At 45.9% G+C, this 24,492-nt stretch overlaps 1 protein-coding gene across 8 annotated transcripts in view; it reads left to right on the top strand.

Moving 5' to 3' along the window:
* Positions 1–24,131, top strand: part of SPHKAP (SPHK1 interactor, AKAP domain containing) — a 94,771-nt gene extending 70,640 nt beyond the window's left edge. For 4 of the 8 annotated variants that reach the window (XM_064165076.1, XM_064165082.1, XM_064165081.1 and 1 more), the window contains exons 8-12: positions 3,734–3,913; positions 6,635–6,721; positions 8,566–8,618; positions 8,703–8,887; positions 10,874–11,560. In XM_064165076.1, the coding sequence (XP_064021146.1) occupies positions 3,734–3,913; positions 6,635–6,721; positions 8,566–8,618; positions 8,703–8,887; positions 10,874–11,017 (649 nt within the window). In that variant the 3' untranslated portion in view covers positions 11,018–11,560. Of the gene's footprint in view, positions 1–3,733; positions 3,914–6,634; positions 6,722–8,565; positions 8,619–8,702; positions 8,888–10,873; positions 11,561–17,296; positions 18,317–23,411; positions 23,553–23,870 lie in introns of those variants that run through there. The other 4 variants (XR_010307138.1, XM_064165078.1, XM_064165077.1 and 1 more) reach the window with 4 other exon arrangements.
* The last annotated feature ends 361 nt before the right edge of the window (positions 24,132–24,492 follow it).

Raw genomic sequence — 24,492 nt, 5'->3', positions numbered from 1 at the left:
GAGAAAGCCTCTGCTTCCCTGTGGATCATAGCAATTAGGGGATAATTGTCATAACATCACTATTCTTTCATACTGACTCTCCTCCACTAACCTTCCTCTTTGCTTGAACCCGCCTGCGATTAATGAGATACATTTAGGAATCCTCCTCTTTGGAACCTTGGCAGTTTGAAAAGGAAGTTATTTTTGCACAGTTTGTGAACTCATTAATAACAACTTTCCCTCAGCCTTTGGTGTGGAGTTCATAAGGTGGCTATGGGGAATTTAGAGCAGTAGGATTGGTAGGGCAGAATTAGCAACCAGAAGCTACACCTACCTGAGCATTTCAGTCTGGCGATGCAGTGCAGTTCCATTTCCATGTACTGGCTCTGCTAGCGGTGTGAAATGCAGATCTCTTGAAAAGGAATCTCAGCTAGAAGCTGCACAAATGTGTCTCAGATGTACTGGTGCCCCTGCTTGGAAAGCAAAGCTTCCAGTGGCTCTTCACATGGATCTGAAGCACTTGTGGTGTGGCTGTCTAGGCTGAGCCTCCAGTGAAAACCTAAAAATACACAGAATGTAGTTACAAAAGTGTCAGGACCGATTGCTTAGATCCACTCCTACTGCATGACAGTACTTGCTGGTGTGGATGCAGGGCTCCAAGCAAAGTATCAGGCAGACATACAGGCAATGAGGCGAGGGAAAAATGCATTTGAAATGCTGCAGGCCTGGGGAAGAGACCATCAGCAAGGAAAGGGAGTTGCTCCCCGTAGGGAGGCTGTGCGGCAGGGCCAGTCCTGTCAGCGCTGAGTGTTCAGCAGTAGAGAAGTGTCCATTCACAGCGTCGCTGCTCTGAGATGGATTTGCATCACGAATGAACAAATGCCAAAGCACCAAATAAAACCACCCACAGAACCCATCAGAGTTTGGACTGAGTGCTGGTGCGCCCTGCCCTGCGTTCAAAGCCCCAGTGACACCAGCACCGTGTGGCCTGGCCGCTCAGCAACGCCGTGTTACCTCAGGGGACTGGGCTGGTACCTGCAGGCCAGGCTGATGGGCACAGTGATCAATGCTGATGCCTGGGCAGAACAGAGGCCTTCAGGCAGACAGGGCCCTTCCTCTGGCACAGTTAGTAACAGAAGCTGATGGCTGAGCAAAACAGAGGTCATCAGGCAGATAGGTCCCTTTCTCGGGCACAGTTACACAGAAGCTGATGGCTGAGCACAGAGGTCATGGAGTCAACCAGGGTGGAAGAGAGCTCCAAGATCATCCAGTCCAACCTAATACCCAGCCCTATCCAGTCAACCAGACCATGGCACTAAGTGCCTCATCCAGGCTTTGCTTCAACACCTCCAGGGACAGCAGCTCCACCACCTCCCTGGGCAGCCCATTCCAATGCCAATCACTCTCTCTGCCAACAACTTCTTCCTAACATCCATCCTAGGCCTCCCCTGGCACAACTCGAGACTGTGTCCCCTTGTTCTGTTGCTGGTTGCTTGGCAGAAGAGACCAAGCCCACCTGGCTACAGCCTCCCTTCAGGTAGTTGCAAACAGGTCACCAGGTAGATAGGTCTCTTCCTTGGGCACAGTTAGTGTCAGAAGCTGATGGCTGAGCAGAGCAGAGGCCTTCAGGTGCTGCGACGAAGGGACAGGGAAACAGCTTGATGCAAGCTAAGTTCCAACTTTATTAGGCAACATACAGGACTTATATACTTTGTCAGAAGGTATCAGAAGGCTTAACATTTTTACATATTGATTAGTCATTTTATCACATGCAAAACCATCTCTTCTTCCAATCTAAATTCTTGTCTGCCACATCTGCTTCCCCGTGGAGCAACAGTTAGCATATTCATCAGATAAGAAGGACAGGCATATTCCTAAGATGGCAGGACAGTCTCCTTGCTTCTCCTAATCAGATCACTCTGACTCCAATAGTTTGTGCCCAAGGCTTGCATTGCCACTGACCCTGATTGACCATTGTTCTTCACCAACCACCTGCGTTCCCACATTCAGGCAGGCACAGCCCTTCCTTGGGGAGAGTTAGTGACAGATGCTGATGACTGAGCAGAGCAGAGGCCCTCAGACAAGCAAGTCTCGTTACAGGTGCCTGCCTCTCTCTAGCATCCATCACCAATGCAGCAACTTCTCCATTGACTAGAAAGTACAAGAATGGCAAAAGGATATACCCACAGTGTCACAGATGGGGACAGGCTGAGAATTGGGGCAGTTCAGCCTGGAGAAGAGAAGGCTCCAGGGAGACCTTAGAACAGCCTTCAAGTACCTGAAGGGGGCCTACAAGAAAGCTGTGGAGGGACTTTTTACAAGGGCTTATTAGTGACAGGATGAGGGGCAATGGCTTTGAGCTGGAAGAAGAGAGATTTAGACTGGAGATTAGGAAGAAATTCTTTACAGCAAGGGTGGTGAGACACTGGAACAAGTTGCCCAGGAAGGTTCCAAGTTGTCCCTGGAGATGTCCAAGATCATACTGGGCAGGGCCTTGAGGAACCTGGTCTAGTGGAAGGTACCCCTGCCCAGGGAGAATTGGGGTCTGGAGCCAGATGATGTCCCAGCCCAAACCATTCTCTGATTCTATGAGATGATTCTATGATCTTGTCTCAGTATGCTCTGAAATGTCCTGCTTTGAGTTACAGAGCAGAACTAACTCTGTTCACTGCTTTTACTTTTCAGTTCAGTCTCTTCTCAGTGACTTCCCTTTCTGAAGTTAAGGGCATGTTTTGATGTTTGTGTCTGGTTTGGAGGGAATGGGTGTATGTATATGTGTGTGCCTGTGCCATGTCAAATGTACAGACTTACAAAGCACTATTCCCTTCACCTGTACTTTCTAAACTCAGTCTGGGCACCACATTTGGTCTGATTTCTGACTCCCTGCTGCACACCTGCCTGGAAAAAAAACACTTTGTCCTCCCCCAGCCTAAGCAGCAAAGACCCCTGAGAAACACAGAAGGCTGAGAGTCATCAGTAAGTCACAGCTCTTAGTAGAATCATAGAATTGTAGAATTATTTTGGCTGTAAAGGACCTCTATGATCACCAAGTCCAACCCTCAACCTAACACCACCATGGACGTTAAACCATGTCCCAAAGTGCCATGTCCACATATTTCTTGAACACCTCCAGAAATGGTGACTCCACCACTTCCCTGGGCAGCCTGTTCCAATACCTGATCAGTCTTTCAGGAAAGAAATTATTCTTACTGTCCATCCTAAACCTCCTCTGGTACAATTCCAGGCCATTTCCTCTCATTCTATGACATGATACTGGGAAGAAGGGGCTGACTTCTACCTCACTTTGGGATCCAAAATACTAATAGAGTAGAAAACTCTGACTAGAAACTTACTCAGCCATTTGCAGGAGGGGGATCTTCAAAGAACTTTGTTTTGCACTAACATAGACCCCATATTTCTATGACTGAAGTGCATTAAGCAATCAGCCTATGCATTGAGCAGTTCTTTCTGTATGTGTAAAGTCTTTCTGTCCCAGTTGAACTTTTTCTGTGCATACTTCAGCACAGGGCTCACTTTGGTTTATGTTTGTCTATAGCAGTCATAAGATGACCCTTTTTTTAAGAGCATCTCAGCCCATATGTTCACCTGCACCTTGTGTATAAGCCTGTCCAGTCTCCTGCATCTCTGTGATTTTGCAGCATGGTTGACTTTAACAAGCAGCACTGTCTGAAAGCTGTTGACACCGATTTGCCTGTACTACAATGCCAATGTGCTATCCTTTTCACCCCACCAGCAGCAGTCCACAAAGCAGAGCTGATGTTGAAATCCCAGGAGAGACAAAAACAGCTGAAGAATTCCCAAACCACCTCAGCAGCAGTGAGGAGAGCACAGGCAGCTGGTCCCAGCTCGCTAATGATGAGGACAACCCCGACGACACCAGCAGCTACCTGCAGCTCAGTGAGCGATCCCTGAGGTACCACACTCATGTGCTCTCAGTGCATGACATGGTCTAGTCAATCAAGGCAGGAATTCGAGTGCTGTGTGTCAGGAATGAGGGCAACAGCTTGAGGTTGATTCAGAATACTGTCAAGACAGCCTAATGACCGAGTTCATCGCTGTATTGCTAAGAGCTAGCCACATCCTGGTTCTCAGCCAGGTCTTTCTGTTACTGGTGAGCAACTAAATTCAGACAAAAAAGCCCTTCTGGCACCACTCAAGTGCCTCAGTCCTGCAGCAAAAGGGCTATTGGACAAGCTAATTGCTACTGTCTTGCCTTTGATCTTTCTGCTACTATCTGCATAATGCTTATTTTGGCATCTCTTTAGCTGAGATCGATGAGACTGCTGTTCCCACCAGGTATCTGTGCACCAAGAGCAGAGACAGAGCCCTGATCTGCTCACAGAGGAGCACCTCTGCAGAGGATGGTAGAGTTCCCCCAGAAGAGGCATTAGTTCTAGAGCTCCCAGTGCAGTCTATGGCTTTTTGTTCTTGTTTGAGTCAGGACACGTTTAAAAGTATCCCCAGAGTTGATATAAAAGTGGTGTTAGTCTGACTTCAGCCCTTCCATGACTTCAAATTGAACAAGATTTTCTCTTCACACGCTCTTAGATTAGGCTTTTAAATATTGTCATGTAATTACCTCCATCACTAGGATATTAGGACAGTGAGAAGAGTGTGGCATTGAAGCAGGAAAGAGGCTCTCTATCAGCAAGCACTGTTAGCTGGCTCTAAAAATATAGCACAAAGCCTGTCTGTGGGTGATCATTCATCCCACTATTACAGTACCAGCCCATGACAAAGCCCTTGGTCTGAGAGAGCTGTTGTATGGCATCTCTGGGCTCTGTGCTGAGATAGGAACTGCCACAGCTGGTCTGAACCCATGGTATGACACTGACTGAGGAGAACCTGACGGGGAAAGGAACTGTCTAATCAGTCCTTCCCATACAAGCAAAAACACTGCTAGTTGCTTCTCCACTACAAACGAAGTGGTTTGGATTGGTTTGCCACACAGACTTTGTATCTGCTGATTGACTTGTGGCCAGCACATCCACAGCCTGTTTATGCAACATGGCATGATCTGTCAAATCTATAATGATCTCATCAAGTGAACTGGTGCTATCTTTTCCAAATACTCTCATATGTAACACTTGGTTCTTATAAAGAAGCCTAAGAGAATACTTCTGATCATTGCTGGTCCCATTCCCAAATACTCTCATATGTAACACTTGGTTCTTGTAAAGAAGCCTAAGAGAATACTTCTGATCACTGCTGGTCCCATTGAGCACTGGCTTTAATTTAAACCTCAGTCTTTGTGAGAGGGAAGAGCTGGTCTGTGTTTGATCAGAAGTTCCAACAGGCCAATAATCACTAGGTTACTAAAGATCCAGGGTAAAGGGGGCTTGCAAGAATGCACATGAGCAGTAGGGAAACATGGTATGTAACAGATTCCAAAATAAAGGAGGAGCTCCATTCTCCTTTGTTCAGCATTCTGGGATGTCCTGGACATATGTCATAGAATTCTGAACCCATCTACACCAAGAGCCTAGGGAGCTGGGTTGGAGCAGCACCAGTCTGACCACCATGATGGTGCAGTTCCTGGTGGGGATGCCTGCCTTAAGAAGCTAAGTGCCTGCCAGCCCTGCAATATATGCATCTCAAGAGTTTAGCTGGTCAGTTGGATAGGGTGAGTATAAGCTGCTCCTTGATCAATAGAGTTACCTAGCATTCCTTGTCATATACCTTTTAGTACTTGAGCTATAAGCATTGTGGTTTCCAGTATACCTTTCTCTTCATGGTTTAGTATTTGAGCTCTAAGCATTGTAGTTTCCAGTATACCTTTCTCCCTATGATTTTAGTGTTTGAGCTATAAGCATTGTGGTTTCCAGTATACCTTTCTCTTCATGGTTTAGTATTTGAGCTCTAAGCATTGTAGTTTCCAATATACCTTTCTCTTCATGGTTTAGTATTTGAGCTCTAAGCATTGTAGTTTCCAGTATACCTTTCTCTTCATGGTTTAGTGTTTGAGCTATAAGCATTGTGGTTTCCAGTATACCTTTCTCTTCATGGTTTTAGTACTTGAGCTATAACAAAGTGTTGAAACTATACCCAGAGGGAGGTACCCATGTGTGAGAGCATTCCCTGCTCCCCAAAGAACTCACTGGAACAGTCTTGCAGAGCAGGCAGAAACAGGAGGGGCTGTCACTGTGCTTGTGGGTTCCCTCATGTCCCCAAAAGCCTTTGTGATCTGATGTAAACCACTGAAACAGGGGCTGGTTTCAGGCATGGAGACACCAAACAGGTAAGTGGTGATGGGCAACCACTCATCTTGCCATGTTCAGAGGTATCTGAATCTCTGCAGGTTTTCTCCAGGACATCTCTGTATATGAGTCTGAGGCCAAACGTTCACTGGAGGAGGCATTCACAAGAAGACAGGCCACTTTTTTTTCCACTCTAGTTTACAGCATCACTTGATACATGCTCCACCTAGAACTGTTGTAATAAATGCTTCATTATTTTGAGCATGTTAGAGTGTTTCATCCTGGGAACCGCCTGCTGAGCAGAAGTGATTTTGTGGAACTCTGCATAGCAGGAGCAGCCTCTTCACTTTGCTTTGTGCATAAAGAAATTAAAGAGAGATGTATGGAGACATGTTCAGCGCAGCTTGGCACTAATGTTTAAACTTTTGCTTTGTCAGCAATGGCAACAGCAGTACTACTAGCAGTCTTGGCATTATGGACCTGGAAATTTATCAGGAGAACGTGCCATCTTCTCCTGTGATTAAGTAAGTAGTCACTGAAGTGAGACTTGATGTTTAGTCTGATTTTAACTGCAAATCATTTACACCGTCTAAAATGTGCCAAGCCCAGCTCTGTGCCTGCTGCTGAGCCAGCCCTTAGGTTCAGAAGAAAGCACATGCAGGTGCCTGTGCAGAGTGACAGCACCAGAGAGTGAAAGATGACAGGAAAGCCCAGCCAGATGGATCTCAAGAGAACATGGATCCAGCAACTGCTCTTCCTAAAAGAGTTTTCTGCAGTATCATAGAGTGAACTTTCTTCTCTGAGTAACTTCAAATATTACCAAAACTCTGCTGTAATAGCAAGTAAGGTCAAGCAAACAAGGATCCATTAAAGTTAAAGGGAAATATATTATAACATTCTTAATAACACCACCACCACCACTTGTTTCTGAGCATGTTTCTACTGAGCATGCTGCTATTTATCAAGAGATGTTCAAGTACCTGCCTAAAGATTCTGGTACCCTGAAACCTGGTGTCACCTGCCAGCTGCCAATGCCATCAGGGCATGGCCATGGCAGAAGTGTACAGACCATACATCACACATCGTACAGGCAAGCTTTGTGAAGTTGGTGGCATCAGGAAACTTTCACAGCTCGCTACCAGCTGAGGGGGGATTTGTTCTGTAAGAAACTTGAGTGTTCATGAGTTAGGCACACACATTCCCTCTCAGCTGCTGATGCAGAGACTGACCTTGTGAAACATGACCATCCTCACAGCAGGCAGTGACCCCTCTCCTTTATATTCCAAGGACCAAAAGGATACATTTCTGTATACAGCTTTCATAGGCTGTTCGCAGATATAGGCCTAATAGATGTGAGGAGCTTTCACTTCCACAAATCAAAGTCAAAGCACAGAACACATGTGCTTTTCAAGCGGAGAACTGGGAACAAACCCACTGGGAAGGAGGTTATTTAAGCACCTGTGATTCCGTGTCACAACAAAAAATACATTGCATGCTGCCGCTTGATCCTTGCCTCCTACCTTTGGCAGCACCTGCTGTGCTACTATGTCTAACCTTGACTCTTTACAGGCTTGGGGAAGAGCCTGAAGGCCTGTAAACAAAGGTGTTAAGGGTAGTGTCCACTCAGGCTATAAAAACCCTGCAGCATCCTCTAGATTGCGGGCAGAAGGGGACAGGGTGGGGATGTGCACTGTGAGTGGTGTCCCTCCAGGAGCAGGGAAACGAGCATGACTGCAGTAGCGACTCTGCAGTCTCCTGACATATGTATGTGAGCAGATTGTGTTCAGAAAGAGAAGCTGAAGCAGTGACCACATGTCTGGAGTTTGTTTCCTGTAGTTTAAGAAAGAGATGGAAATCCTTACAAGGTGTAAACAGAATTCATTTATCTAAACAGCAATATATTTTGAAGCAGCAGTAGCAGAAGTGACTGACACCACTATATTTAACTACAAAAGATAAGACCAGAAAGCCACCCTCAGACATGTCCAGCCAGGGAGTGCAGTCCTGCAGAACACTGGAGGTTCAGTATTCCACCCAGGCTATGAGATTGGCTGTGCCAAACCATAATGTCATTTGCTTGTTGTGATCTAACTGAAGATACAGAGATCCTGGTGAAAGGCAATGCACAGTGCAGCTAGTACAAGTACTTCATCCTCTTAGGGGAATAACACTGCAATTCCCACAGCTTTTCCTGACTCAAAGATTAAATCCATGAAATATATTCAACATTGTATTGTTTCATCCTGTGCAGCTTTTTTCTTGCAGTTTTCTAGGTCTTACATTGAGGGAAAAGTTTATCCATCATGAAGCAATGTTGTAGACTGTTCCTAAATATCACTAACGAGCTCTGTTGTTGTTTGTTTCTAAGTGAATTAGTGGAAGAAAAAGTTTTCCTTACAGAACAGACAGAAAATACAGAGGGTAAGTTGAACTGTATTGATTAGAACAGACAGTCTGAGGTTAACACAAGTCATGGCACACTAACTGTTGGGATCATTTTTCCAGAAAGCACTTCTGAGCTTTCAGTGGGCACAGCTAACTGTCAGAAGGACCTGCTGGTGATAAACTTTGATATGGAACCAGACAGCCCCGATGTGGAGCTACGAGCCACCCTGCAGTGGATAGCTGCTTCTGAACTTGGAATCCCAACCATCTATTTTAAGAAATCTCAGGAAAACAGAATTGAAAAGGTACTGCTTATAGAGTGGGAAATATCATCCATGCACTTTAACCACAGCAGCAGCTATGGTTTGTTGTAATTAGTGGGCTTGAGAGCAGGCGTAAAACCAATCCCTGCAAGACAGCAATGCTGCTGTTTACTACCAAAAGTAAATGTGTCAGAATTTAAGGCATGTGAAATATTTAGTAGATTGTCCACAACACAAGAAACAGTATCACTATGAGACCTTTTCCAAGGCCTCTGTGACATGCTTTGACAAATCTGGCCACCCTTTCGTATCCACACTCAAGGCAGAATTAACAGTTATTTCTGTGGCTGCCTGTGGAGGTTTGCAGGTGCCTTAGGTGGAGCTTGGCCATGCAGCTTACAAAGTAATAATACAGATTACCTGCATGTGGATATCACACCTAAGTTCTCCTAGTTGGTGACAGCAAGAACTGACTGTGGTGTGCAACAGCATCCTGGCAGGGATCAGGAATGGTGTGGCCAGCAGGAGTACGGAAGTGATCATGCCCCTGTACTCAGCACTGGTGAGGCTGCACCTCAAATAGTGTCCCACTTTTGGGCACCGCAGTATAAGAAGGTGCTGGAGTGTGACCAGAGGAGGGGAACAAAGCTGGTGAGGAGTTTAGAGAGTAAGTCTTATGAGGAGTGGCTGAAAGAACGGTGACTATTTAACCTGAAGAAGAGGAGGCTATGAGGAGCCCTCATTGCTCTCTACAGCTACCTGAAAGGAGGCTGTAGTAAGGCTGGTGTTGGTCTCTTCTTCCAAGTAACTAACAACAGGATAAGAGGAAATGACCTCAGGTTGCACCAGGGGAAGTTTAGCTCTATTTACTGAAAGATTTATGAGGCACTGGAACAGGCTGCCCAGGGAGGTGGAGTCACTATCCTTGGAGGTGTTAAAAAGACATAGGCCACTTCAGGACAGGTCTAGTGGTCACAGAGGTGGTGGGTGGGAGGTTGGACTTGCTCTTAGAGGTCCTTTCCAACCTTAATGATTCTATGATTCTAAGTATCAAAGTGTTCAACTTAATTAATAAAGGAAGTATTAGAAATCAGTATTTTGGTCTTTTGTGAGAAGATCATTTTGAGTAACAGAGATATTGTTTGATTTTCTTGAGTACATGCATTTGGGAATCATAAACATCATTTAAAATGCATTCAGCAGCAGCAGTGCAAATTGCAGCTAATGAAAGCAGCAGCTGTCAGCTTTCCCCATGTGCTTTGGCAGACAGCTAATTCAATTGCAGAGATACACTGGAGAATAATGAGGCACATCCTGCCGACAACAGCACTCGTGGCAATCGCCTGCCTATTAAAGGGCATTAAAATACATATTAAAAGTTTAGGCTTCAGTATGTAAATAGCAAACAGCTACATCAACTCGAGACTCTTTTCTTGGGTGGTGCAGAACTGCAAGCATCGAAGGGACAAGCTAATTTGATACTGATTGTGGAATTCAAAGAACTGAAAAGCTTTGATTTTCCTTTATGTGCTTCAGGAAGAAACAGGGCTAGATGCAGGACATGGTGAAGCCCATAATTAAGTACAAAGTGGACAAAACTCAGGATTTTTCACAGCTGCTTAAGAACGTGTGTTTAACCTCTGTTTCATCTGAAAGCTGAAAGAAAATATAGATGTAGATATCCTCTGTGGTTTAGCCACAACTGTGGCAAACATCTTCATGTGACGGATGTTTGCCTATATTCTCTCTCACCGGTGGTATGTGAATATTTAAAACAGCATGGGATGTGTGTGGAAATACAGAACACTAAATATCAGTTAAAATGCAGCTAATGGGGATGAAGAGGTTTGGGGTTTCTTTCACTGGAATAGTCACACTTCCTGTTTTATCAATGGAATGAGCCTTTCCATTGCCACATGGTGAATCGTGCCCATTCACAAAGGATGGTCTGGCAGCTCTAAGTGTGTATTTAACAAAGCCTTAGCAAATATCAACCAGATGCTAAGAGTGGTTTGTTTTCTTGTTTAGTTTTTAGATGTTGTGCAGTTAGTTCAGCAGAAGTCCTGGAAGGTGGGGGATATCTTCCAAGCTGTGGTGCAGTACTGCAAGCTCAGCGAGGAAGGCAAAGAGATGACACCCAGCCTGTTCGACTGGCTTCTTGAGCTGGGCTAAGGAAGTTCACCTCTTCGGTGTCTGCATTTGGTTCCAGTTTAACTGAGCAGTGGATTTCTGAACATCACTGAGTAAAATGGGCACAGAAGGACAATCTCCGCAGGAAGAGCACGCATCCATTCCACAACTGCACATGGAGCAGAGGGAGCCAAGGTGTATTGTGTCTGTCTGCACTGCCAGGCACTCATGACACACTGTGCTCTAGGATGGACTGGACTGGGAGGGGCTGGGTTTGCAGCTTTCTGAATTAATGGACTACACAGTAAAGGCTTAATTAAGTATCTAATATGTACCTTTTTCATCAGTTTGGTTAAATCAATCAGCTAAATGGGATAGTACACTCACAGTCAGGTTTAACACACTGCTATTTGTACAGTTTGACTATTAGAACCAGAGTCTATCCATGCTGCCTGGAGACACCCCTGACCCTAGTGAAATAATGATTTTCTCTTTAAATCCCCACAGTCCACTAAGGGGTGGAAACTTTTCAACCCTTAAGACCTTCACAGTCAGATGCCACAGTAAAAAGCTGCTGTAAACACAGTTTCTTTCAAGGTGATTATTTCTCTTCCATAGCTGTTCCCAACTCCCATCTCAATGAAGTGAAATCCAGCCTCTGGGTCACTGCCCTCACAGAACTCCCTCCTCTTCACATGGAGGCGACACGGCATAGCATGGGGCAGCCACACCCAGGACGCTGCTGAGCACAGCTCTGCCCAGCAAGGCAGCAGGGCTCTGCTCCTGGTCCCACCACAGACCTGTCATGAGTCACTTCACCTCCGTGCCTCAGTGTCCCTACCCAGCAAGGGGGAGTAACGACGGTACTGTCCTTATGCAAAGTGCTTCTGTTTGAAGCACTCTGTAACCTGCCACAGATCAGTTACAAGAAGTGGAAAAAAAATGTTAGTTTAATCCAACAAATTGTTAACAAGTTGAAGAAATGTGTATCTGAAAAGTTTCATCTCATCAAACTCTTAGGTTTTGTAACTTAGAAGAAAGCAAAGCAAGGGTTAACATTTCAGCAGGTACCTGTTCATTTTTTTAGTGTTTCCCTAGCTGTTTGCCAAGATATGCTGTGGTATTCACAGCTGGAGATGATCAGTTAGTACCACACACTTAACAGTGCAGTCTCTTGACTCCTCCAAAGAGCTTGGGTTGGAATTTAAAGGTAGATTACAACTGTTCACGACACAGCTCTTCTGCCAGTTGCTCCTTTGAAAACATGTACCGTTCATCTCTCCCCACCCAAAGAGTGAAATAGAAAAACCCTGCCTGCTTGCCCCAAAAAAAGTACTTAAGAGATGTTTTATTTTCCATATAACAGTATATGCCTCTGTAATATTTATTGGAAAAGAAAAGGAAAGAGGAAGGAAGGAAGGAAGGAAGGGAGGGAGGGAGGGAGGGAGGGAGGGAGGGAGGGAAGGAAGGAAGGAAGGAAGGAAGGAAGGAAGGAAGGAAGGAAGGAAGGAAGGAAGGAAGGAAGGAAGGAAGGAAGGAAGGAAGGAAGGAAGGAAAGGAAGGAAGGAAGGAAGGAAGGAAGGAAGGAAGGAAGGAAGGAAGGAAGGAAGGAAGGAAGGAAGGAAGGAAGGAAGGAAGGAAGGAAGGAAGGAAGGAAGGAAGGAAGGAAGGAAGGAAGGAAGGAAGGAAAGGAAGGAAGGGAAGGAAGGAAGGGAAGGAAGGAAGGAAGGAAGGAAGGAAGGAAGGAAGGAAGGAAGGAAGGAAGGAAGGAAGGAAGGAAGGAAGGAAGGAAGGAAGGAAGGAAGGAAGGAAGGAAGGAAGGAAGGAAGGAAGGGAGAAAGAGAAAGAAGCTATCCTTTTGCACTAAATATTTTTGACATTTTTGAAGCAGTTTTCAATAATTTATTAAAAAGAGCCATATTGTCAATTATTTTTCAAACCATCCCTCAACTTGCATGGTTGCATCACTCGTTTGTTACAGAACGCAGAATGTTACTGGGTCAAAGCTACCGCGGAACGCGAAACGCCGCCAGTAACGCCACATCTGCTCTGCAGGGTGCACAGAACAACGAGGGTAGCTTTACCGTAACAACAAAGGTTTATTGCCTACATTGAGCAGAACCACACAGTCCTGGGCCTGCCCCAAGAGCTGCTGAGCATCCAGAACTCCCACCACACGAGCAGCTCTTCTGAAAGCTCGGTCTTTCCAAGGCTGGAAGTCAATAAAGCATCAAGTGTTACAGACAGATCACTTTGAGCTCATCGTGGAAAGGTGTATTTATTTCTAAACCAAATACAGGTAGTTGTCCGTTTTTGGTGTGATAGAATAAATGTTTACTTATCCTACAAAGCACAAATACCATGACAGACTTGTAACAGTGTGATGCAGTTTCTCTGTACTTCTGAATGTTGCCATTTATTCAGAAATAAATTTATGTCCTAAGGTGTGTCTGCTTGGCCTTCCTACAAGATTCATCACTGTGAAGTGGGCATCAGACCTATTACAGAATCGGAGAACTGTTTCATTTGGAAAAGACCTCTAAGAACTCCAGCTGTCAACTTCAGACTGCTGTGGCCATAGGACCATGTCCCTAAGTGCCATGTCCACACATTTCTTGAACTCCAGGCATGGTGACTCCAACACCTCCCTGGGCAACCTGTTCCAATGCCTGACCATTCTTGCAGCAAAGAAATTTTTCCTCCCCTGGCACAATTTCAGGCCATTTCCTCCTGTTCAATCGCCTGATACTGGGGAGAAGAGACCAACCCCTACTTCACTTCAATCTCCTTTCAGGGGGTTGTAAAGAGCAATGAATTTCCCCTCAGTCTTCCTTCCTCTAAACTAAACAACCCCAGTCCCCTCAGCCACCCCTCATAAAACTTGTTCTCCAGACCCCTTACCAATTTTTCTTGGCCTTCTCTGGACATGCTCCAGCCCCTTAATGTCTTTCTCATAGTAAGGGATACCAAACTGAACCCAGTACTCAAGGTGTGTCTTCACCTGTGCCAAGTACAAGAGCACACTATTCCTGATCCAGACCAGGATGCTGCTGGCTTTCTTGGCCATCTGGGCACACACTGGTTCATGTTAAGCTGTCTGTCAACTAGGGTCCCAGGTCCTTTTCTGTTGGGCAGCTTTCCAGCCATTCTGCCCCAAAACAGAGACACCTTCCACTAGACTAGGTTGCTCAAAGACCTGTCCAACCTGGCCCTGAACACCTCCAGGGAAGGGAGATCCATGACCTCCCGGGCAACCTGTTCCAGTGTCTCACCACCCTCACTGTCTAAATCTCCCCTCTTCCAGCTCTTTGTACTATTACTACAAGCCCTTGTACAAAGACCCTCTTTATCTTTGTTGCAGGCCTCCTTCAGGTACTGGAAGGCTGCTCTAAAGTCTTCCCAGAGCCTTTTCTCCAAGCTGAACAGCCCCAAGTCAGCCTGTCCCCATAGGGGAGGCACTCCAGCAATCTGATCAAACTATTGGAGTGGGTCCAGAGGAGGCCACAAAGATGATGTCCTTGTGCTGGTGGCACCAGAACTGGATGCACTTAAGAATGTTAATTCAAGGCAGAACCACTCCTAAGTGTTTGCTATGCAAGATCAAACTCATAGTGGCACTACTTCAAACCCCTCAGAAAGCACCTTGCAGCTGCACAGCATTTAGCAGGATAGAGTTGAATTAGGCATCTGGACTATCATACTAATTAAAACCATTTTGAGTGAAGACAGATCTGGCTGATAGATGCTGTGCCCTCCTCCCAGCCTTAGCTGAAAATCAGTGAAGTGCGGTAGAGTACAGCCAAGGAGGGTACGGTGCCACTGCAGGGAAATCCCAAAGGCACTTATGTCAAAGACTCACTTAGCTTTTGGTAACATTCCCTTTATTGCTATAAAGGTCTTTCTGAAATATGTTAATGGCCAATGAAATATCACCTTGGAAGAAAAAGAAATCATCACACAAATTGAATCTCACCTCTTACTTTTTTTTTAGAACTCCCATTAGTTCTCCCACAGAGCGCTGAAATCTGACCCTCAATCATGTTTGGAGTTCCTGAGGAGCAGCACAGATGAATTATTTTTTTGCAGCAGTGGAATTCCCTCACAATGTATTACAAACACAAACTTTAGTTAATGGCTGAGTATTTTGATTTTGTAAAGGATTACAGGGAACCAGGTTTGTTAAACGCTGCACTAGTCAGTGGCAACATGTGCACTTTGAACACCTGAAAGAGCAGAGGGAGGAAGGCAGGGAGAAGAAAACATCACTTGATGTAAGGAAAATAAAACAAAAATCACTCAAAGTATTCAGTAAGTCAGAATTGCCTCCTCCTGTCACAGGAGCAGTTCCAGTTGTAACACACTGAACCCCAACTAAAAAATTCCCAGTGCCTCAGCAGCTACTGCAGATAGTGCACAGTGTTGATTTCACAAGTATATTTTACTTGAATGAACTGCCTTTTCCTCAAGGTTTGTTTTTTCTCCATGGCCTCTGAGTCTAGCAGTAACCTCAGGCCAGACCTAAAAGGCAAAACCAAATGAGGATACCATGTCTGATCTGAAAGAAAGCGCAGTCCTACATAGTTGTCCCGAGTTAGGGTGGATCCCTTCCCTGGTAGAATAAACTCACTCCAACATGGATTTTTTTGGAAAGCCAAGGGGAAATGAAATTGTATTTCCTATAGTTTAAATATAACAGTATAAGGAGAATAAACTACATGAGAAATATAATAAACTTAGTGAAGATGGGGAAGGGATCAAGTGTTGGTGAAGCAGCAAAAGCAGCAGCAGCCAAAACAGCAGCGGGGGAAGATAGCAGCGGGCACAGCTGAAGCAGCAGAAGCAGCAAGGGAAAGGTCCAAGCTGTGCTTCTAGACATAAAGCTCTTAATGCTCCAATGAAATTATATTCACTTATCCATTGTTTCCATTATATGGCCTATCCCTAGAATGTTCACCTCTCCACTCAGAGCTGCTAAATATCTGTGGTTTTTTATATTTGAGCTGGAAATCTGGCTCAAACAGCCACAATAGTCAAGCAAGAGGTCCAGCTGAATTGAGTATTCCGAGTCTTCTCAGTTACAGGATGCTTTCAGCTATACACTTTTTGTTTTGAAAAAGAGGAAGAAACAAAACAAGCAACATCTACACCCTGTGAGGTCATGCCGAAAAGAGACATGTAGAGCCATAACAAAGATACCTATCAGGAAAAAAAGTGAAAGAGGGCATTTCAAATGCAATGTCTGCCTGGACTGCGTTGGTTTTGGAGGTCACTGCTTTTCTAACATCACTTCTAAGGTCATAGAATCAACCAGGTTGGAAGAGACCTCCAAGCCCTTCCAGACCAACCTAGCACCCAGTCCTAGCTAGACCAAGGCACTAAGCACTTCATCCAGGCTTTTCTTGAACACCAGCAACTCCACCACCTCCCTGGGCAGCCCATTCCAATGCCAATCACTCTCTCTGCCAACAACTTCCTCCTAACATCCAGCCTAGACCTCCCCTGCCACAACTGCAGACTGTGTCCCCTTGTTCTGTTGCTGCTTGCCTGGCAGAAGAGCCCAACCCCACCTGGCTACAGCCTGCTTTCAGGGAGTTGTAGACAGCAATGAGCTCTGCCCTGAGCCTCCTCTTCTGCAGGCTGCACACCCCCAGCTCCCTCAGCCTCTCCTCACAGGGCTGTGCTCCAGGCCCCTCACCAGCTTTGTCGCCCTCCTCTGGACACCTTCCAGTATCACAACATCTCTCTTGAATTGAGGAGCCCACAATTGGACACAGCACTCAAGGGGTGGCCTGACCAGTGCTGAGTCCAGAGGCAGAATAACCTCCCTTGTCCTGCTGGCCACACTGTTCCTGATCCAGGCCAGGATGACATTGTTTCTCCTGCCCACCTGGGCACGCTGCTGGCTCATGTTCAGCTACTCTCTACCAGCACCCCCAGGTCCCTCTCTGCCTGGCTGCTCTCAGCCACTCTGTCCCCAGCCTGTAGCGCTGCTTGGGGTTGTTGGGGCCAAAGTGCAGAACCCTGCACTTGGCCTTGTTAAATCTCATCCCATTGGCCTCTGCCCACCCATCCAGCCTGGCAAGGTCCTTCTGCAGGGCTCTCCTACCCTCCAACAGCTCCACACCTGCTCCTAGCTTAGTGTCATCTGCAAACTTACTGATGCTGGACTCAACCCCCTGGTCCAGATCATCAATAAAGATATTGAACAGGACTGGGCCCAGCACTGTTCCCTGAGGGACACCACTAGTGATTGGCTGCCAACTGATCCTTTAATCAGCACCTATGGTCACAATAATACATACTAAGTTTTCTTAACCATAGGTGAAAATGCTTCCAGATACTGCCAGTGAAAATCAGCCTGCCTTGATACCTCGTGACTAAAACTACTATAACCTGGCTTGTGTTTGAAGAGATGGATCAAAACGGGAATAAAAATGGTCCACTGGAAGACAGAGAGAAACTGAAGATTGGCTTATGTTAGAGAAATAAGAATTTCTGCTCTCTAGAGAAAGCTGTACTATCAGCCACAACAGTGGAGATGGGCAATCAAGATGTGGAAACAACAGAAATATTCTGTGTGTTTTAAACCAGCCACAGTATGCAAATATCTGCAAATGAGAATGGATAATTGTGGAAATTTATGGACATCTGATCCGTGGCATTTTTAGGGCTCCATGCAGGCAGCTCTGAACAACAAAACATTCAACAATTATGAAAAAAAGGGAGTACAATTAGATGAGTTTGTGTTCGATTAGTCACAGGACTAATTCTGCTCTTCCAATGCCCAGTGCTGCAGTCGCTTTGTGCACAGAACTCCGAGCCAGTAAGTACTGCCTGTGTGGAGGATGCAATAATCAAACTCTAAACAGCATTTAAAGAAAAATGTACTTCAGTTCTCCAAACTTTGCTCCAGCAGTCATTGAGATAGAAATCTGCAAATCACAACAGCATACCACAGCACTATAAAAGCTTAAAGCCTATAAACTGTCATGAAAACGTTCCTCTGCAGGGTGCCTAACACAACACCATCACCCAATCAGCAGAGTTTATGCACTCCTTTGAGATTATGTTCCAGTGCAACAGGAAAAAATTATCTATTTGCAAACAATGCAGACACATGGAACATTCTCTGGAGACTCAAGAACTCTCACTCCCACTCACCTCCTGTCTTAGTCTCTCAGAAGCACCTGACACTCATGTTTCATTTTACAAGCCTTAAATGGAACTAAAACATAAACCAAGACCTTCTCACATACTTCTGTCTGCTCTTAAGTGAAAGAATTAATGCAGTACTGATTGGATTTGCCTGCCTCTAGTATTTCCAAATAAACAAGCTCAAACATTGCACAACATGGAACACACACATAATTTACACTGAACAAGGTGTTGTGGTAAGCCCTATGGGGCAGAAATAGGCTTATAAATGTACTGGCTTGCCCGGGCATGTTTTTGTCCTGTGGTAAAGAATGTACACACACTTAGCTTGTGCCTGCCTCGTGCAAGGCCTATGCTTTTGCCAAATTTGGGTAAAGCAAGCCTATGGTTTTGCCTAATAAGGTCAGGCTTGGCTAACTGCCATTCTGCTTGGCTATTCTGTGTCCAAAGGGCAATTAATCTCAGCATGCATTGAGAAAAAGAGATACACAGGTAAACGCAACATGGTCTGTTGTGTTCTGCCATTGTATTTGTGCCTGCTGTTGCCTGCTGCTACTGCTTACTGCCCTATTGTTTGCCTGGGAGTTTACCAGAACAGGCTCTAAATGCCTCCATGCCATAGGCCTGCACAGCCAGCATGACATCATGCTGAGACTGCACATCGCAAGACATCCTGCCTACACCTCAAAGCCTCCTGCCAAGACGGGAAGTCCTGGAGATACACAGATGGTCCAGAGGATCCAGAGGACCAAGTCAGAGATTGTCTGCCTCCTTTCCCCAGAAGGCTGGGAAGAATCAAGTCTCAGTGGCCAACCAGACAGATTTCCCTGAAAGCATTTGGGTACTGTCTGGGACTGTGGCTAGCCCCCATGAATCCAGTAATAATAATCACAGTATCACAGTATCATTAGGGTTGGAAGAGACCTCACAGATCATCAAGTCCAACCCTTTACCACAGAGCTCAAGGCTAGACCATGGCACCAAGTGCCACGTCCAATCCTGCCTTGAACAGCTCCAGGGACGGTGACTCCACCACCTCTGCGGGCAGCCCATTCCAGTGTCCAATGACTCTCTCAGTGAAGAACTTTCTCCTCACCTCCAGCCTAAATTTCCCCTGGTGCAGCCTGAGGCTGTGTCCTCTTGTTCTGGTGCTGGCCACCTGAGAGAAGAGAGCAACCTCCTCCTGGCCACAACCACCCCTCAGGTAGTTGTAGACAGCAATAAGGTCACCCCTGAGCCTCCTCTTCTCCAGGCTAACCAATCCCAGCTCCCTCAGCCTCTCCTCATAGGGCTGTGCTCAAGGCCTCTCCCCAGCCTTGTCGCCCTTCTCTGGACACGCTTAAGCATCTGATAATAATGATAATATTGTGAGTAAATACTTAAAAGCTTCTTTGTAATTCTCCATTGCCTTCTGCCATAAAGAGAAAAGAGCTCCGAGACCATCTAGTGGGCAAGCAGTTCATTGACTGCAATCAGCATTTCACCACAGGAATCTTCTCTTCTAGTTCAATCAATATTTATATATTTTGCTGGTTATTACTGGATCTGGTTATTATCTGTAAAATGTTTCCATGACCGTGTGAAGAACTGATTATTATTATCAAAATTAGTGGCCGGGGGTGGCGAGAGTTCTGAATATGAGGTCAGACTGAAAGAGTTGGGGCTGTGCAGTCTGCATAAGAGGAGGCTCCCAGGTGACCTTCTTGTGGCCTTTTGGTATCTGAAGGGGACCTACAAAAAAGCTGGGGAGGGACTTTTTAGGTTCTCAGGCAGTGACAGGAATGGGGGGAATGGAGCAAAGCTGGAGGTGGGTAGGTTCAAACTGGACGCGAGAAGGAAGTTCTTCACTATGAGCGTGGTGAGAACCTGGAATGGTTTGCCCAGGGAGGTGGTTGAGGTCCCATCCCTGGAGGTGTTTAAGGCCAAGCTGGATGAGGCTGGAGGCAGCCTGATTTGGGTAGGGTGTCCCTGCCCATGGCAGGGAGGTAGGAACTGGCTGATTCTTGTGGTCCCTTCCAACCCTGACTGATTCTGTGATTCTAATATCAAAATTAATAAACAATATTAAATTTGGGGAAATATCACCTTGCATTAGTTAATTTCCCCTTCATAACACAAGACTCAATGATTTGTGTCTATGATGAACAAACAAATTTAAAGGGCATTATCTCAGCTGAGAGCAGGTCCCAAAGAGAAGAGCAAGCTTTAAAATGTAAGCTGCCTTATTAAGGAGCTGTTTTCAAAATTAAATATCTCTGCAGAATTCACCCAGATGAGTACTGCTACTCAAAAAAGCACTGACTTCACCAGATCAACTTCCAGCTCATGGAAGAAGGAGGAGATTGGCTGCTCTTGCTGACAGTCAGCAAAGTGATTAACAACTCTGATATGCTTATACCATAAAAGATGCTAAGCATTATTAAGTATGAGCCATTTTCTGCAAATGAACAAGCTCTTTTTCCCCAAACAACATTCTTCCTCATTTCATCAGCTCTATTTTCAAACACACTGTCCTTAAGAATGTAGTTTGGTGTTATAAGAAGCCTTGGAAAGCCATGTTATGAAGGGTTAATTAATGCAAGATGATATTTTCCAAAATTAATATTGTTTATTAATTTTGATATTCAGAACTCTCACCACCCCCAACCACTAGTTTTAATAGTAACTGTTTCTTGCATGGTCATGGAAACATTTTACAGGTAATAATTAGACCTGGAAATAACCAGCAAAGATACAAACATTGATGGAACTGGAAGAGAAGATTCTTGCAGCCAGATACCACTTGTGGTCAAATACTGCTTGCCTACCAAATGGACTCAAGGAGCCCTTTTCTGCATGGCAGAAGGCAATGGTGAATTACAAAGACTTTAACCATTTACTCACAAAACATTACCTGACTCATAGGGGCTAGCCACAGTCCCAGACAGTACCCAAACACTTTCAGGGGACTCTGTCTTGTCAGACACTGAGACTTCTGATTCTTCCCAGGCTTCAGAGTGTTGGGGAAAGGAGGCAGACAACCTCTGACCTGGTCCTCTGGATGATCTGTGTATCTCCAGGACTTCCTGTCTTGGCAGGAGGCTTTGAGGTGTAGGCAGGATGTCTTGAGATGTGCAGTCTGAGCACGATACCATGCTGGCTGTGCAGGCCTGTGGCATGGAGGCATTTAGAGCCTGTTGCTGGTAAACTTGTGACAGTGGAGTTTCCAGGCAAACAATAGGGCAGTAAGCAGTAGCAGCAGGCACCAGCAGGCACAAATAAAATGGCAGAGCACACTGCATTTATCTGCATATTTCTTTTATCAATGTGGGCATTGCCCTTTGGACACAGAATAGCCAATCAGAATGGCAGTTAGCCAAGCCTGACCTTACTAGGCAAAGCCATAGGCTTGCTTTACCCAAATTTGGCAAAAGCATAGGCCTTGCACGAGGCAGGCACGAGCTAAGTGTGTGTACCTTCTTTACCACAGGACAAAACCACGCCTGGGCAAGCCAGTGCATGCATAAGCCTATTTCTGCCCCATCAGGCCTACCACAAGAAGCCATTTTACAAAACCTGTTATCTTTATTTCAGGATTCACCAAGGGTTCTATGCAGTAGCATTAAGGCAATCATAACACACTTCCCATATCCAGGTATGCTCTGGCCCCACTGCACTTTGTAGTGAGCTTCCTGTTTTGAAAGAGTTGTTCAAATGGTTCTGCTGTTCCTTGGGCTTCTGTGGCAAAGGATCATTTAGATTATTTTTTTCATGTTGTCTTGCATTTTACCAAGCTGGTAAGAAAAGTACTTAAGTTGAAAGATCTGATGCAGTGAAACCAATCAAGCTCAGGCAGCTATTAAGCCAGGTATCATAGAATCATAGAATCAACCAGGTTGGAAAAGACCTCCAAGCTCATCCAGTCCAACCTAGCACCCAGCCCTATCCAGTCAACCAGACCATGGCACTGAGTGCAATTTACTGCATGCGTGGACACATCAGCTCCACCTCACCTGAGTGCTGAAACGAGCCGGTTACACACACCTTACACACGGGTCAGGCGCACATGTTCCTGCCGCTGGGCAATGCCCATCGTGTGCCCGCCTTTGCTGAGAAAGCCGCCGCGGGACCGCCTGGCCGCAGCTCTCTCCTGTCTCGGTCTTTGCTGCCACCTACTGTCCTTTCATAAAACCACAGGCACCCCGAGATACACTCCTGGAATCAGCCAGGTTGGAAGAGACCTCCAAGCTCTTCCGATCCAGCCTAGCACCCAGTCCTGTCCAAGCAATCAGACCATGGCACTAAGTGCCTCATACAGGCTTTCCTTCAACACCTCCAGGGATGGCAACTCCACCACCTCCCTGGGCAGCCCATTCCAATGCCAATCACTCTCTCTGCCAACAACTTCCTCCTAACACCCAGCCTAGACCTCCCCTGGCACAACTTGAGGCTCTGTCCCCTTGTTCTGTTGCTGGTTGGCTGGGAAAAGAGACCAACCCCACCTGGCTACAGCCTCCCTTCAGGTAGTTGTAGACAGCAAGGTGGTCACCCCTGAGCCTCCTCTTCTAACCTCCTCTTCTAAGCACCCCCAGCTCCCTCAGCCTCTCCTCACAGGGCTGTGCTCCAGGCCCCTCACCAGCCTTGGTGCCCTTCTCTGGACACCTTCCAGCACCTCAACATCCCTCTTGAATTGAGGGGCCCAGAACTGGACACAGTATTGAAGGTGTGGCCTGAGCAGTGCTGAGTGATCCTCTGAAGCTCCTTACTTTCTTATCTGCTCATCATCACAGTGTCCTCTTACTCTACTCAGGTCATTCCACTCTTAGTTTTCTCCTGCCAAAACCACAAGGCTGGTCTCATCTTGCTTTCACTCCTCTTTATCTCTGTGATGCATGAACCATCTGCAGCTGCACCCATTTACATCCTATCAAGATCTTGAGCTAATCCCTTAACTATTGATAACGTTTACATGATTACAAAATACTAATTCTAAAAGTTAGTAAGTCTCCATGCTTCAACCTCCCCTGCTTTAGCAGGGGGTTTTGACTCAGTCATAGGAGGCCCCTTTTAAACTGTAACACTCCATGATTCTGTGATTCCAACTCATTCTTTAATGACAGAGAGGCAGCAGACAAACGTCAGGCAAAGCTGTTCACTTCTAGGTGATGAAGAAAAATGCTTTCCAGCTGCCAGCCTTTAACAAGCCCTCTTTAGCTTCAGAAGCCAGCTACTAGAAAGCAATTGCATGACATCTCTGCTCTTGAGTAGGCATTGTCACCCTTCTGACCACACTCTTCCACAGCTTTGCTACAGGGGTCATGGGCAACACCTGAATATTTTCCACACTGCTCCTCTGCCTCTGTGGATTCTTCTACACGATGAAACCATTAGAACCTTTCCTGACTCTCTAACAGGCCCTGATGAAAACCTGAGCATAGAGGAGGTATGTTTTTTCTACCTTTTCTTTCAGATGGAGCAGCAAACATTTAGAAAGTAACACATCATTGAAAGCTTTTAAACAAAAGATAAAACCCAAACAAAGCACAGCAGTAACCAGGTTTGGAACGGTCATTGTGCAGCAAAATTAAGATGACCATTTAGTGGGTTTAAGATCCTCAACAGTCACAGGCCACTGTGGTGTGTTTATTGTATGTTTTATGAAAAACTTCAGAGCAAGCTCTTCCCTCTCCAAAGCCATTTAAAAGAATGAACTTATTTTCCCCAGGAACACCACCACAGAGATTTTCCTCTTCTCTCCTAGGTCATCAGCAAGACTTTCCCAGCCTGGACATACTCCTACCCTGCACTTATCCCAGTCTTCCTGATGACAGATTATGAAACTCTTTGGAGAAATGAACCAAAATGTGCATAGACTCATTCAGAAAAGGCAAATCTCCCCATGGGTGTATACTCACCAAGGAGGGTAAGGTCTCTTTAGGTTCTATTCTAAGGGCAGAAGATCCAATTGCCAGGTTGCTTCTGTATCACAGTATCACCAAGGTTGGAAGAGACCTCACAGATCATCAAGTCCAACCCTTTACCACACAGCTCAAGGCCAGACCATGGCACCAAGTGCCACGTCCAACCTTGCCTTGATCAGCCCCAGGGACGGCGACTCCACCACCTCCCCGGGCAGCCCATTCCAGTGTCCAATGACTCTCTCAGTGAAGAACTTTCTCCTCACCTCCAGCCTAAATCTCCCCTGGCGCAGCCTGAGGCTGTGTCCTCTTGTTCTGTGTGCGGCAGGCTCAACTCTCTCCAAAGTAGAACTCTGTTTATATCCTTGAGAGTTGTTGTGCAGTGCTCAGCTTCTTGATTAGGCAGGGGGCTCACTTCTCGACTCAGAGGTGCCAGCCAACGTCTGGGGGCATCAAGCTGATCAT

Source organism: Pogoniulus pusillus, chromosome 26 (assembly GCF_015220805.1).
Source record: "Pogoniulus pusillus isolate bPogPus1 chromosome 26, bPogPus1.pri, whole genome shotgun sequence".
Lineage (NCBI taxonomy): Eukaryota > Metazoa > Chordata > Aves > Piciformes > Lybiidae > Pogoniulus > Pogoniulus pusillus.
Note: the sequence above shows the minus strand (reverse complement) of the source record. Positions and strands in the feature narration are given on the sequence as shown.